The following is a 14421-nucleotide window of genomic DNA, read 5'->3' as shown; positions in this document are numbered from 1 at the left end:
TATGCATATTTTGTTAAAATAACGATATAACGCATACATAATCCAAAGTCTTTTACCCAAAGAAAGAGCGTTACTATGTATCGTGATGAATACAAATTCTACTTAATTTCTGTTAAGGCATCTGAAAGTTCGATTGTCGTATTGTCCAGGAGCTGAAAGCTTTTTTCCCTTCTTTTCTTTCCAAAGTATCTCTTATAAGGCAATTCATACTTATAGAGGTTCCAATAAAATTCTTTTCATTTATCTTAACTTATTTGCGTTTTAATAGGACGTAATATTGAGGTTCTGAAATATTCAGTAATTATAATAATAATAATAATAATAATAATAATAATAATAATATTAAAAATACATTCCGTATGAGGACATTGTATTAAAATCTATAAAATCGCCCCTAGCGTTAGGCAAAAGTTACAAAATTGTCGGGATTGGAGAGAAGTGTCAGGATCATCAGGACATACTCTCTGCATACGTTCCTATAACTAGCTAAATGTTAAATGGAATCTTTCCAGGCAATTTTCATGTGGACAGTAGGCTACTGAACTCACAAGAGTCCTAAGAAAATTTGTTTTTATGTAATGGTTATGTCGACTAAGATACAGAGGACGTTGATGATGAGAATGAAAGGAATTTTGGAATAAAGAAAGTGGAAGGAAGTGGAACCCGGAAGAAACCTATACACACGTTGTTTGTCCAGCACAATGCGTACTAGGCAGGTGCTGGATGAAACAGGGTGAACCATTAAATTCACAACACTTCAGTAATAATAATAATAATAATAGTAATAATAATGCTGTTAAAAGTTTCAAAGTTGCCCTAAAATATGGCAAAACTTACTTAAAAGTAGAGATTTCGGGGAAAGGGTTCCGTACCTTCAAGACACACCTCTGCAACTAAACCCAAGTTTAAACTAAAGCATTCCACTAAAGTTTCATGTAGAAACTATTCTACTGGATGTTTTAAGGAAAATAACTAAATATCACGCAACAGTAAGGCAAATTATAATAAACTAATTTTTAGGATATGCAGAGGTAATTATAAAAGCTATGCTACAAAAGTACCTACACAGACCATAATTCAATGACCTCTGAAACAAAGTAACAAAATAGACTATAAGATTCAGTCTACAGAGCAATTGTTACTTAAAGAATGGACATACACTATTTCGAGAATCGAGATAAAAAGAGAAATGTTTACAATACTTTTAATCTCGTCTTGATTCTCATCTCCAAAGCGAGACAATTTCAGTTAGCCTTGTCCCGTCTCGAATGTAAAATATTAATTCTCATGTTATTTTGTTTGTTTTAGAAACGAGATGAAAAATTCCTCTTCTCGTGGGCAACATTAAACAAAACTGAAATATTCTTTCCAAATGTCACGTTTCTGCTTGTAATGGTATGACCTGAGCAATAATTAGCTCCTAACTTTTAATCTTCTACGAGATAATAATAATTATTATTACTATTATTATTCCTGAAGATTTGATAGTTCAAGTATTGAAGCATCCGAGTATTCAAATATCTGAATATAATAAAACATGTGTCATCGCCGATAAATCGCCATCAAAAATCCTAAAGTAAAATAAAATTGCCCGACGTGGATTCGAAACAAGAACCTCCAGATTACTAGTCAAGCGCCTTGACCACTGAATCGCAATAATCGATTAGTCTTTAGTCTGGTTACGTTAGGTTTCTTTGCCTCCGCTTGCAAAGTTGCGTTATATTTTTTCGATTCAAAACGTCTTTCGTATTTCTTTTATGATGATATAAGTGAATAATCTTCAGGAAAGTTTATATTAATAACTTGAGTTGTTCTTAAACCTTTGGTTCACAAGTTCGTTTCTTCTTCACACGAAACTACAGATATGACAGATTTAATTCTCATACTCTGCATTTGTTTCAAAGCAGTCGCCATTACCTATGTCCGCCACGATACATATTAACCGAGAGAAATTCATTTTGCAGAAGCGGAAAATTATGAATTTCGGAAAATTATGGAATTCGGTAAAATTCCTGAACTCGGGAAGAATCCGGAATTTAGAAAATTCTGGAATTCAGAAAAAAACGGAATTCGTAAAAATCCGAATTCCGGAATGTTTACGAAATCAGAAATTTCTAAATTACGGATTTTTCCGAATTCCGGAATTTTTCCAAAATTGCATTTTTCCGAATTCCGGAATTGTGCGAATTCCGGAATTTATCCGGTTTTACTTTCGGGAGTCCGGAAAGTAAAAATTCCGGAATTGGCAATCCCTAGCTTACACACTACCTATCAGAACACTAAATTAATAGCTATCTACAAACAAACAAGTAATGCAAAGCATTTTGTATCCTGCAATACGTCATGTATTAAAATCCGACAGCAGTTTCAGTATCTAACTAGAAATTGCATGTATCTAGCTACTGGAAGCTGAGGTATGAAGAATTGTATAGTGTCTTATCTTTTAGTGAATATACAAGCCTGCAAACAACTGAATGTCTAAACGGCTTTAGTTAAATCCAAGTTGTAGTACTCACAGTTACATCCACTTGTGTCTATATGATCGGGTTAGTAAAGCTTTCTATATGATAGGGTTAGTAAGTCTTTCTCTGCTCTCCCGTAAATTTGTGATATGATCTACTACAGGATACAGAACGAATTATCAATTTAACCAAAGTTGTTGTATTACTACATATCTGCTTCCGCCTCTGTCAACTTTGGTCGATCTCGTTGACGCGACATGTTTGCTTTCTATACTCCTTTCTTCGTTTACTGAACTAAACAGTAACTATTTGAATTATGCTACTGCGCATGCCTCGTAGATAAATATTTCTTGTGATGCCAATAGTTTCCGTTTTGTCCAAGCAATGTTCTGTTTCTTATTCCCAGCATGACCCTTTTATTACATTATATGGAGAGTATGTAGGTCTAAATACCTCATGTATTGCATAGCATGCAGGTTTAACTATTACGTGTAAGGACATTGTCGACTTCCAGCAAGGAAGGAACACATGATCATAGTATACAACCCACGAAAGTGATAGCTGTCAATGCAGTGGTTGTAATCCCTAATGACATAGTGTGTGAGTGGACAAAGCACTGGTTTTTCCCGCCGGCCACCCGAGTTCGAATCTATCTTTACTTGACTTTTGTTATCCATTTGAGAAAAAGTATTGTTTCTTTTCGTTACAGGTAGTCACACTTTTCGTAATTTTCGTCGTCCTTCACAGTTAAAGTAACTGTCTATTCTTCTTCTTTCTACGAATGATGGATCTTCTCTTTGGTTTCATGTCAAACATGCACACGTAATAAAAAGACGCTCTTGATAATAATAATAATAATAATAATAATAATAATAATAATAAATATTACTAGCTAACTCGTGCGTAATTTTATATTGTCATGTGGAAATAAGTAAGGCTGACTGGTGCCCCCTCATATTTTCTTCGATGCGCCTTATGAGTTTACGGTGTCCAACGTTGGTCCCATCCCACTATCACCTCCTGTTCTCTCGATATAAGTTATCGACATTTTGTCTAAAGAGGGCTCTGCTGTGGCCCCATGACTCCCCTTGACAATGCCTCTTCTTTTTGTATTGAAATCGCTTATTTTTCTGAGTACTATGAGTGCATACTGTCCAACGTTGCTCCCATCACTCTTACCATTTCCCGTTCTCTCGATATAAATTGCTAATATTTTGCCTGTAAGGGAGATATTGCGTCTCAATCATTACGTTTGATGAAGAATTGAGGAAGATATTGCGTTGCCACAAACAACGCCTTTTAGTAATATATATAATGATAATATTAATATTATTATTATTTTACTTACCCCTAATGTTGCCTACCACTATTTGCAATAAATGTGTTACTAAAAAGCGTATCAAATAACACTCCTTGCCATTTACGCTCACGAACTCGAAATACATGATTTACAGTTCTCTGTGTTAGGAGAAAGCATATTTATTATATTATTCTTTCAAATAACATGTTTCACAAGTTACTTCACTTTCAATGTGTAACTTCATATCATCACTGACAATCGTCTTGTTTCGATAGAAAAATATCCTCCCTGCAAAAAAAAGGCCTGACCGTAGCGAAAGGGCGTGAATCTTCTTTAGGTGATTACTCGGGTCCAATATTTCAATAAAAGAGGATAAGTCCCTGTACACAAATATTTCAGTAAAAGAGGAAAAGTCACTCAAACATTGTGAATACTCATTTATGGGCGAGATATGGTTCCCTTGGAATTTTTTAAGTTTGAAGGGCAGCCATTTTGAACATTTTCATCTGATTATTCTGGCGAACCAGCTCATTCAAGATATTTCAACAATTAACGTTTGTGCCAAGTTTGGTCACAATCCGCTGAAAATTACGGTGCTTATGGCATTTACAAAAAGCATTATATATTTGTACAGATAGATAGATAGACACACGCACACACAGAAACTTTCGAACTGAAAGTGTTTTTTGCCTCAGAGGGTGATGATCGCAAAAGTGCCTCGCACCCTTCTCACTTCTCGCACCCGTGCTGCGTCAGACCTAAACCGGGTCTCTTTGCAAAACGTATTGACCAGCCTAACCTAAACACAAGCCTCCCAGTACTCACCGTAGAAGTTATAGTCGAGAGGTTTAAGGCATGTGATGATTATATTTTTAATGACCATGAGTATGGGTTCGAACCCCTTCACTTCCATTTTATTCACTTTTTGCAGCTACGTCGGAACGTTCAATTTTTATTCTTTACTAACTGCAAATGCGTTTACGTTCAAAATAAGATGAATTTTGTGTCATTTGTTCGAATATTCTCTTTCGAAATGAAGACAAGAATAAAAGCAATACGCAAAGACAAAAAGTATTAGCAGTACTAAACATTACCATAATACTAAACACCAGTACTAAACATAATAATTGCTACGAAAGACTAAATACGACCTCTTTTACCATCTCTCATGGGCTATATGCATTATTAACAAAAATTTTAGAAAATCTCCCTGCAGGGGATTCGGACTGACGTCCTTTGCATTTGTAAGCCAGCACCGTAACCACTACACCAAGATGATTGCTTGGTAAACATTTAGTTGTCGGCGCATTTGTTGTATTTGTATTTTATGTTGCCTCTTCGACATTTTTTGCTCCTTTTTCTCCGTTTAGCAGCTGTTTCTGGCTTTTTCTTTCGGTGTCACCCTTTATTTACACGATGCACTATTCGTATTCATAGCTTGTGCCCCTCTGCAATGTCTTATTCAGATTAGACTTTTCTTCTTGCCTCTCAGTAAATATTTGATTGATTTAATTCTCATATTCTTCATGGATGGAGCGCAGGAATGCCAGACTAAAAAAACAGATGTACATTTACTTTCCTGACACTGTACTTCAGCGCCTAGTACTATGGGCATAATATCATGGATTTCAAATGAATAGGAACAAAGTTGCAAGGGAATGATTTTTTCAAAGGCCTTAATCAAAAAAAAAAAAAAAAAGTGTATATAAGTACCTCATCCATGGCTTTCAATAGATGTGCAGACTATAATGCCGTTGGAGCAATTCTGTACTTCAAACCGTTCTGGAGGTAATGGTAAATAGTGCTAAAGTTTGCACCACTACTCAAAATTATGTAATTCCTAGAACATTTTGTAATTATATTACCAGGAAATTGTGAAATCTTATATATCTATTAAGACACTGGTATGTAGCGTGGCGCTTTATGGATCAGAGACCTGGACATTGAGAAAAACTGAAATATCCAAGCTGGAAGCATTTGAAATGTGGTGTTGGCGCAGAATGCTGTCCATACCATGGACCGAAAGGAAAAGGAATGAAGACGTACTAACGGAAGCTAATGAAGGACGACAGACCATGAAGATAATAGTAAAAAGAAGAAACACAGGGTGTTTATCGATCACGAAAGTCACGAATGTCACGAAAAAGTCACGAAATCAGAAAACGGTCATGAAAGTCAAGAAAAAGTCACGAAACTTAGCTTTTGGGTCACGATTTTTTATCTGTGCAAATATAAGTACAGACTGGAAAATCTTGTTCTATGAAACGTCAAAATTCACCATCAAAAATATTTATGGTCAGCTTTAGACGCTACCAAATTGCAAGCAAAGCATGCTTCTATCGCATGCATGAAAATTCGGCCTAATTTGCACCCAAATATGCTCTTGAGAGTATTAAGAAATTTTATAGTCTGATAAAGAAAATGCTACGAAAAAGTCTCGAAATTTTATTTTGGAATTTTAGGCGACTCTCTAAAACAACATGCTTGGTCATCTTATTCGTCACTCCGATTGGATCACTGTGCTAATAGAGGGAAAAGCAGAAGGAAAACCAAGAAGAGGAAGATCAAGGATAGAATATCTAGATGCAGTTACGAAGAAGAAGCCGTATCAAAGTATAAAACAGCTCTCCCAAGCGAGAAAAAAGTTTCAAAATTTCCATGTAGAATACCAGCATGAATTTTATCCGAGAAGATCAACTGTGACTAATTTAATTAATTTTATTCAGTGACTCTCTGTTTCACTTGATAGCAAGAATAATGTAGATACCATCTATACAGATTTCGCTAAAGCATTTGAGAAATTAAATCATGACATACTGTGTAAGAAGTTATCAGGTTTTGGTTTTTAAGATAAACTTTTAATGTTAATTTTCATCTTATTTAAAAGGCTGTAAACAATTTGTGATATTTAATCAAGTTAGTTCTCAATTGTACGAAGTTAATTCTCAGGGATCGAACCTTGGATGTCTGTTCTTTATGTTTATTAACGACCTGTCGACAGTAATAAAACATTCTAAATGTTTGATGTTTGTGGACGATATGAAATTGTATAAAGAAACAAAGACTCGCAATGATGCTTTACAATTGCAGGAGGATCTGAAAGAATGTTATAGGTGGAGCATTCTAAATGATCTACACTTCATCGTGAGGAAGTGCTTAGTTATCCCTTTTTCTAGAAAACATAATCCACTCCACTTAGAGTACGAGCTGAACAAAGAAGCTATACAACGGGTTAAAGGAATACGGAGGAATTTACAAATATGCAACCGCTAAAAATTTTATTCAATAGTCTTATTCGTATTAAATTGGAATATCATCTATAATTTGGACACCTTTTATATATATATATATATATATATATATATATATAAGTACACGAATAGAAAAAATTGAAAGAATACAAAATAATTTTTTGAAATACTTATACTATAAGACATATAAAAGATCATCATACAAAGAAAATGTATCGTATTCAACCTTACTGAAAAAAAAAGGACTTCAAATCGTTATGTGATAGAAGACAGTTTATGGAACTTGTTTTCCTCTAGAAGTGTGTGAAGGAGTTATAAATAATAATATCAACAAGAAATTTTTACGAAATCATTTATGAAATCATCTTTACACTTTACTGTATGCAAGCCTATTGTACTTGGGGCTTAAGCCCTGTAATAGGTGCAAATACAATAAATAAAAATAAAAGAATTGCTGTAATATTATAGAAGTAAAGTAAATCAAAAAATATTTTTAAAAGTTTTTACTAGTACGCCATTTTAAACAATATATCATATTGAACCATTTTTTTTTTTTTTTTTCATATCTCCGGAATGGTTTGAAATATCAAATTAGTGTAAATGGCATAATGATGTTTATGATTATTGAAAAAGATCTACGGAATTGAAAGTGATACTTATCTATAAGGAAACACTTTTTTAAAACAAATTCCTTTGATAAAAAGTTAAATTTTTAATTCCTTGTAACACTCTTCCTACTTGTTCAAAATACTCATATAATGACTGTATCGACACTAAAGTACTTTAGATGTACAGCCACGAACATAAATAAGTAGAGATTGGAGCCATAAGAAGTAAAGACTTTTGCTTTTACTTATTTATGTTCGTGAGTGTACATTACCAATTACTTGCGTTATTTCTGTTGTAAAACTCCAAAATTTGTTTGCTTTTTTAATTTTTATTATATTGTAGAATCCTTAGTTTGCAACACTGCATGATAACTGATATTGTAAGTGTTTGTTTTACATTAGATTTGAAACACGTATTTTTTTTAAAAAAAAATGTAACTTTTTGTTGCGTTGGCTACATTGGTAACCTGGTTGTATTGCAGAGTATACCAAACAATGTCCCTCTCTTGATATTTGCCTAGTGCGAAACTTTAGGGTTTTGTATCTATTTGTTTGAAAGTTACAAGAGCATATCAAGGTAAATTGTCCACTCTGTATAAATACGTAGATCTACAGTATCAATGCTTTTCGACAAGAAAATATCTTGTAATTTTCTTTTCTACTATATATAAAACTTGCTTATTTCACATACGTTTTTCTTACTATTCTACTTTTTTTCAGGCACCTCCTCCTGGGCCTTCCTACATGAATCCCATGATGAGGCGACCGGACTTAAACAAAATGCCAGTGCCTAGTTGGCCACCCCATTACCCGGATATTGGTAGAATGAGAAGTTCTCCACAAGGTACAAGTCGACACAAGTAACTTATAAGTTTTGTGTTGTTTAATAACATAAATAACAGACTGCAATTGTAAACTAGAAAGGAGATTTTATTACCTACAGGTTCGATTAAGATATGAAGCGACAGCAAAACTAAAGCTTAGAATCTGTCGCCTCATGCTTTTAATTTACAGGTAGAACTAGGTGTTTAATCACTTCCGGGCACTATATTCTGCTGTTCTCTACCATTTAACTTATTGCAGTGACACAAATGGAAGTATACATTAACTTACCTGAACTTAATAACGAAATATATTAATTTCAACCTATGTAACCTTTCACAAATGAGGTGACACACATTGATCTGAACAACAAGGTTTATTAATAAGACCTAGTGAAATAATTAAACTCGATAATTTTAACTTAGGTTATCTAAAGCTGTAAGATAGGCTAGGATTAGGTAAGGCTCTTAAATAAAATGAAAGTAAATGTTCTGAAGGAAAAAAATGAAAATGGAATGAAATGAAACCTTTACGTTTTACGTCCCACGATTATGCCAGGTGGGATAAAGGAGACGGTGATCATGAGAAATGAATGAAATGGTGGAATGAAGAAAGTGGGAGGAAACGAGAGAACCCCGAGGAAACCCACGCGCACGGTGTTTGTCCACCACAAAGTTCACTTGGCGCGAGCCGGAATCGAACCAGGGACCCCAAGCACCAGAGGTGAGCACTCTATCACTGAGCCACCGCGGACCCATTCTGAAGGAATCAATTTTAACTAATAATCTAATAAGCTAATTTGTTTTGCCATGACTTGTCCTAACTTAACCTAACATACGTAATTTACGTTAATACCGTGCAATCTAAACATAAGCGGACAATATTGAATTGAAGCTAATTGTAGCGATTTTGCTAATTAAAGTAATTTCTATTTGCTGACTACTGGAACTTCGGACTTAATATTACCTCATCTTAGCTGTAAAAGTACTGAGATACCCAGTTCATTCCAGAATTAATATTTATAGCTCAGATTTACTATTGTGGTTCTAATAATTGTCCAAAGTTTTTCATAACTTGAATTCACAGCGAGGGATAGAAGATTTGTTTCTTATGAAGTTAAACGTTTACTATTCTGGGCCGATTTTTTTTAGCAATTTTGCAGTATTTCGATTTGGAATGACCGGGAAAGGTTTCTTTCGGTAAAGCAAGAAAAATATTTATTTTCAATTTTTTCATAAAATTTCATCATCCACCGTCTACTATGGATTGAAAGCCTCAAAAATTCCCTGAAAATTAAATTTTGGAACTTTCACCTGGAATAGGGTGGAAAAGCTTCCCCTAGTGAAAAAAGAAAAACATTCATTCTCAAACCCTTCACAGAATCACAGAATCCCAACCTCCACCCCACTGGAAAACCCCGAAAAATCCAAACCATAGAACCCTGATATGGAATAGGGTGGATATGTTTTCTTTTAGTGACAAAAAATATTTATTTCCAAATTTTCACAGAATTCCATCTTCCACCCTCGACCATAAGTTGAACATTTCAATTTTTTTTTTTTTTTTTTTTTTTAAATATAAATTTTTGATTTGTGAATGTAATTGAGTAGAAAAGATTTGTTTTAGTAAGACAAAGAAAATATTTATTTTTATTTTTTCCATAAAAATGCATCTTTTAATACATACTAAAGGATTTAGCAAAATCTAAAGGTTTTTTTTTTTTTTTTTTTAAATAGGTAGGAGATGCATTAAGGAACGAAATACAAGATGTACTTAATTAATACCTATTTTTATAACACAATATTTACAATTTTACATTAATGTTTAAAAAATCACAATGCATTGGTGCTCATAGAGAATATGCACCAATTCTTTTACCAACTTATTGGCTGAAGACTTTATTTTTTCAAGCTATGCCATTGACGTTTGTAAATCTGCTCTTGCTTTAATGAAGCGATGTCTTCCATTCAAGCCAAACACAGATACAGAAGCTTCCGTCACTTATTTGACACACCTCTCTACTGCTTAAGTGACAAAGATATGATTCAAATTCAAGAATTTTCTCTAGACAGTCATTATGATACTTTTGATATCTTCAACGTTCAAGTGCTATAGTACTGAAGGGGCGGGGGGGAGTAATATCGATTTCTTGCCAGTTGATCAAATCGATGTATTCATCAGCGTCAAAGTTAAGTTTTGGCACTTTGAATAGCCGAATATGTTTGTGATCTTTAGTTTTAGCATTCAAAATCCGTCTAAGAGCAAGTTCTTTAACAAATAGATGATTATCACATATCATGTACAACAACATGTTCTTTGGGTGTTTAAAAAATGAAATACGTTGGATCGCAGGATCTACGTGGATATGATGATACCAATATCGAGAATGTTTGTCTTCCCGCAATAACTTCGTAAAAATTATTCAATTTCAATGACATTTAGCGTGTTTTTTCTTTGAGGATTCCCTATGAATATTATTTCGAGTTGAAATCAATTAAGAGTACGAAGACTCTAATTTCAAAATTTGCACATATTCATAATGTTATAGCAAAACAACTTACCACGATAATTTTCGTAAAAAAAAAAAAAAAAAAAAATTGATTTTAATTAAATATAGCGATTTTTCTTTTTGTGGTTTCCCAGTCGTCTTCATTATTTAGACTAAAATATATTGAGAATAAGTAGGGTTCCCATTCGTCCCGGAACATCCGGGACCGTCACGGAATCGAGATCTGCGTCCCGGCGTCCCGAATATATTTCTCGGGATTTTTCCCGGATTTCAGCAAAGAAGAAAGGAAGGGAATATTATAATTAACTTTTTCACAGGATTAGATATACAATTATTCTCTTCAACTTTTGAGTATGACTATTCAAAAGTTTACTCTGAATTTAATTAAGTTCACAATTTAATTACTTTGACATTGAATGAAGCATTCGTTTCATTGGGCCAGGGACAAAAGGTTTTACTGCTCAATCTTATTGTTATTTTTAGTACTCTGTTTCAATCTGCATCTTGCTTCTGAAATATTTTGCCATCTTACCAATGAATTAACCGTTTAAAAATAAAAGATACCACACGACAGACAAAACGTGTGAAAGGAAACATCATACCTTGAATGAGCTGAAACAGGCTCTAAAAGTACGAAACATAACAGATCCTGAGAAATTAAAAAAAAAAAATCTTAACATGGGGGAGGGGGTAAATCATCTATTTAGTTTTGCTTAACTAGTGAGGAGAAGGTCTACTTAAATAACTAAAAACGTTTTTAAATAATACTTGAATAACTCTATCTAATGGAAGAAAATAAATTAGTATATATAACACTTCTTTTCATTTTAAGCATTTCAAAAATTCTCATTATTTAGTAGCGTCCCAGATTTTCATTTTTGAATTATGAAAGTGCAAGAATAAGGGATGAAGCGTGTTAACAATATGCTTCACGATGAATCATAAAATATATTTGTTTTGAGGTTTGAGAATTAACCTCATTGGTTGGAAGTTAAATGAGCCAAAATGAAGAGAATGTATTCTCGCAACTTAAAAAGACATACTTCCGTGGTGTAACTATTTTGTAAAATAATCCCTTTTTTTTAATTCTTACTTTCTAAAATGAGTTCCTAAAAAAAAAAAAGTGAAAGAATAAGCCAGTAGATAAAATCAAGAGAAAAAATACAGTAATCCTCTCTTTCCTCCCCCTTCCTGACACATGAAAGTAATACGCTTCGTAAATCTTCATACAGAATTTTACTTAAGTCGAATTTGTAAGTGGCTCAAGTATAATTTCGTAAAAAAAACTTCTATTATTATTATTATTATTATTATTATTATTATTATTATTATTATTATTATTATTATTATTATTATTATTATTATTATTATTATTATTATTATACACATAGTGTTATTTTATAAATGAAACTACGTAGCAGTATTCACTCGGGTACAAACTATAAAAGTATGAAAAATATGCAGGTTATATATAAAGATTTTATTATTCTATTCGGAAAAATATATATTATATATATGTCGTTACATACTGCAGTGAATGTCAGATGCAAAAACCGCAAACATATTTATACGCTAAGATTTATTATGTAAATGCAAAATGACATAAGCAGCGTATTACTTATATAAGTAAGTACTTATATAAGTACTTATATAAGGTACTTATATAAGTATCTTATTCGCCTAAATCATGATGTAGTAGAAAAATCCTATAGCATTATATTGTCAATAGAAACATTTAGAAGCAAATATTTTGCAAAAAGTTCTAAAATTGCATTTCCTTTTTCGTAGCCACGCCATATCCTCCTATTCGGCATCCAATGTCCAATCAGTATCAAAGCAGTCTTGGAATACAGCCTCAAGATCCATCCATGATGCATCCTGTTACTCAGAATCATCAATTCGCCATGTTTTCCTCGCCACCAGGAGTGTCTAGGCCAGAGAATACGCATATGACTGGACAAGGTATCAAGGACGAGGTAAATACTGTTAGTTATCCTTTTACTGAATTTACACATACTAGTCTACTTAGTAATACTAACAGTTTAACAAAGAAACCAAAGATTTTGATCAAGAAAGTGCACGAAAACAATACAACCAAATTGTAACACACATAACTTCAAATAAATGCTATTACCTTCAACATTTGTATTTTTTTTTTTTTTTAATCTTAATCGATAATCTTAGCAACATACCAAATATGGGTTACCACAAATAATGTAAAATAAAATGAGAAGGTTTATGAAATGATAACATTCAGACAAATAGGCACTTAGAAAAAGTGTAAAAATAGACACTAAAAGTAGGCACGATACTCAATCTCGAGTTTAACTAAAATAGTTTCTCTCTTCACTAACAAAGAAGATACATGAAAAGAAACATTCAGACAAATAGATACTTAGGAGAAGTAGAAAATAAGAATGAAACTCAATCAACCTCTTGGGGTAACTAAAATATAGTTTCTTTTCACTAACAAAGATGATTTATGAAAAGAAAACATTTAGACAAATAGATACTTAGAAGTAGAAAATAGGCATGAGACTCAATCAACCTTATGGGGGTAACCACTATATACTTTCTTTTCAATAACAAAGAAGATTTATGAAAAGAAAACGTTCAGACAAATAAAAAAAAAAGTAGTAAATTCACACTAAAAGTAGCCATTTCGTGTTTAACCAAAAATAGTATTCCTTTTTATTAACAAAGGATTATGAGAAGATAACATTCAGATGAATAAGTATTAGAAAAGTTAGATATTACAAGTAGATGCTGAAACGCAATCTTGTATTTCACCAAAACTTCGCATCTCAAACCTAGCATCTCCTGTTAAGGGTTACAAAATCTGTTGAAAATTTTCTTCAAATTCCCAGGTAAAAATTTGACATTTTATCGGAAAATGTTCTGGTACATTAGAAACCTTTCCATGTCACAGGAAGTAGCAAGATAAGATCTTACAAATAAAGAACTTCAAAAACGAACAAGGCAACGGGAGTGAAAATTCATACGGTACTGCTTCTTGCATTCAGTTAAATTCATTTTCTCATCCACAAGATTCTTAATACAATTAAGAACGATTATATCAGCAGATGAAGACGATATTCTATATCGGGATTTCTCAATATTTAGACATATAATAATATTTTGTGTTAGTATGGTCTACTTGTGTATTTAATGTCTATATTTTTACATTACTTTGATTTTATTATTCGTTTCACTTTAAATTTCGTTAGACTTATATAAACTATGCTATACATAAGTGTTGGAAGTCTTATTTGAACGGCTATACCTGTCCATCGACAGATACCTGAGGAAACATGGAAGGGATATCGAGAAGTGGTTTTCTACAGTACAATCGATTCAGCATCGGAGAAATTGAATCCATCTCCTCCTATCCGATCCAGAAGTGATAGAAATTAGCAATTTCCGGTTTCAATGTTGATCATCATAAAACAAAAGCAGTAACAAGCGTTTC

General features: G+C 33.0%; 1 protein-coding gene across 3 annotated transcripts in view; it reads left to right on the top strand.

Moving 5' to 3' along the window:
- Positions 1 to 14421, top strand: part of LOC145686646 (uncharacterized) — a 272938-nt gene that overhangs the window by 232786 nt on the left and 25731 nt on the right. For all 3 annotated transcript variants that reach the window (XM_081760124.1, XM_081760127.1, XM_081760125.1), the window contains exons 6-7: positions 8342 to 8465; positions 12741 to 12928. In XM_081760124.1, coding sequence (XP_081616250.1) covers positions 8342 to 8465; positions 12741 to 12928 — 312 coding nt within the window. The remainder of the gene's footprint in view (positions 1 to 8341; positions 8466 to 12740; positions 12929 to 14421) is intronic.

This window comes from Thermobia domestica, chromosome 5 (assembly GCF_964235325.1).
Source record: "Thermobia domestica chromosome 5, izTheDome1.hap1.1, whole genome shotgun sequence".
NCBI lineage: Eukaryota > Metazoa > Arthropoda > Insecta > Zygentoma > Lepismatidae > Thermobia > Thermobia domestica.
The sequence above is the reverse complement of the archived record's forward strand: the minus strand, read 5'-3'. Positions and strand labels throughout refer to the sequence as shown.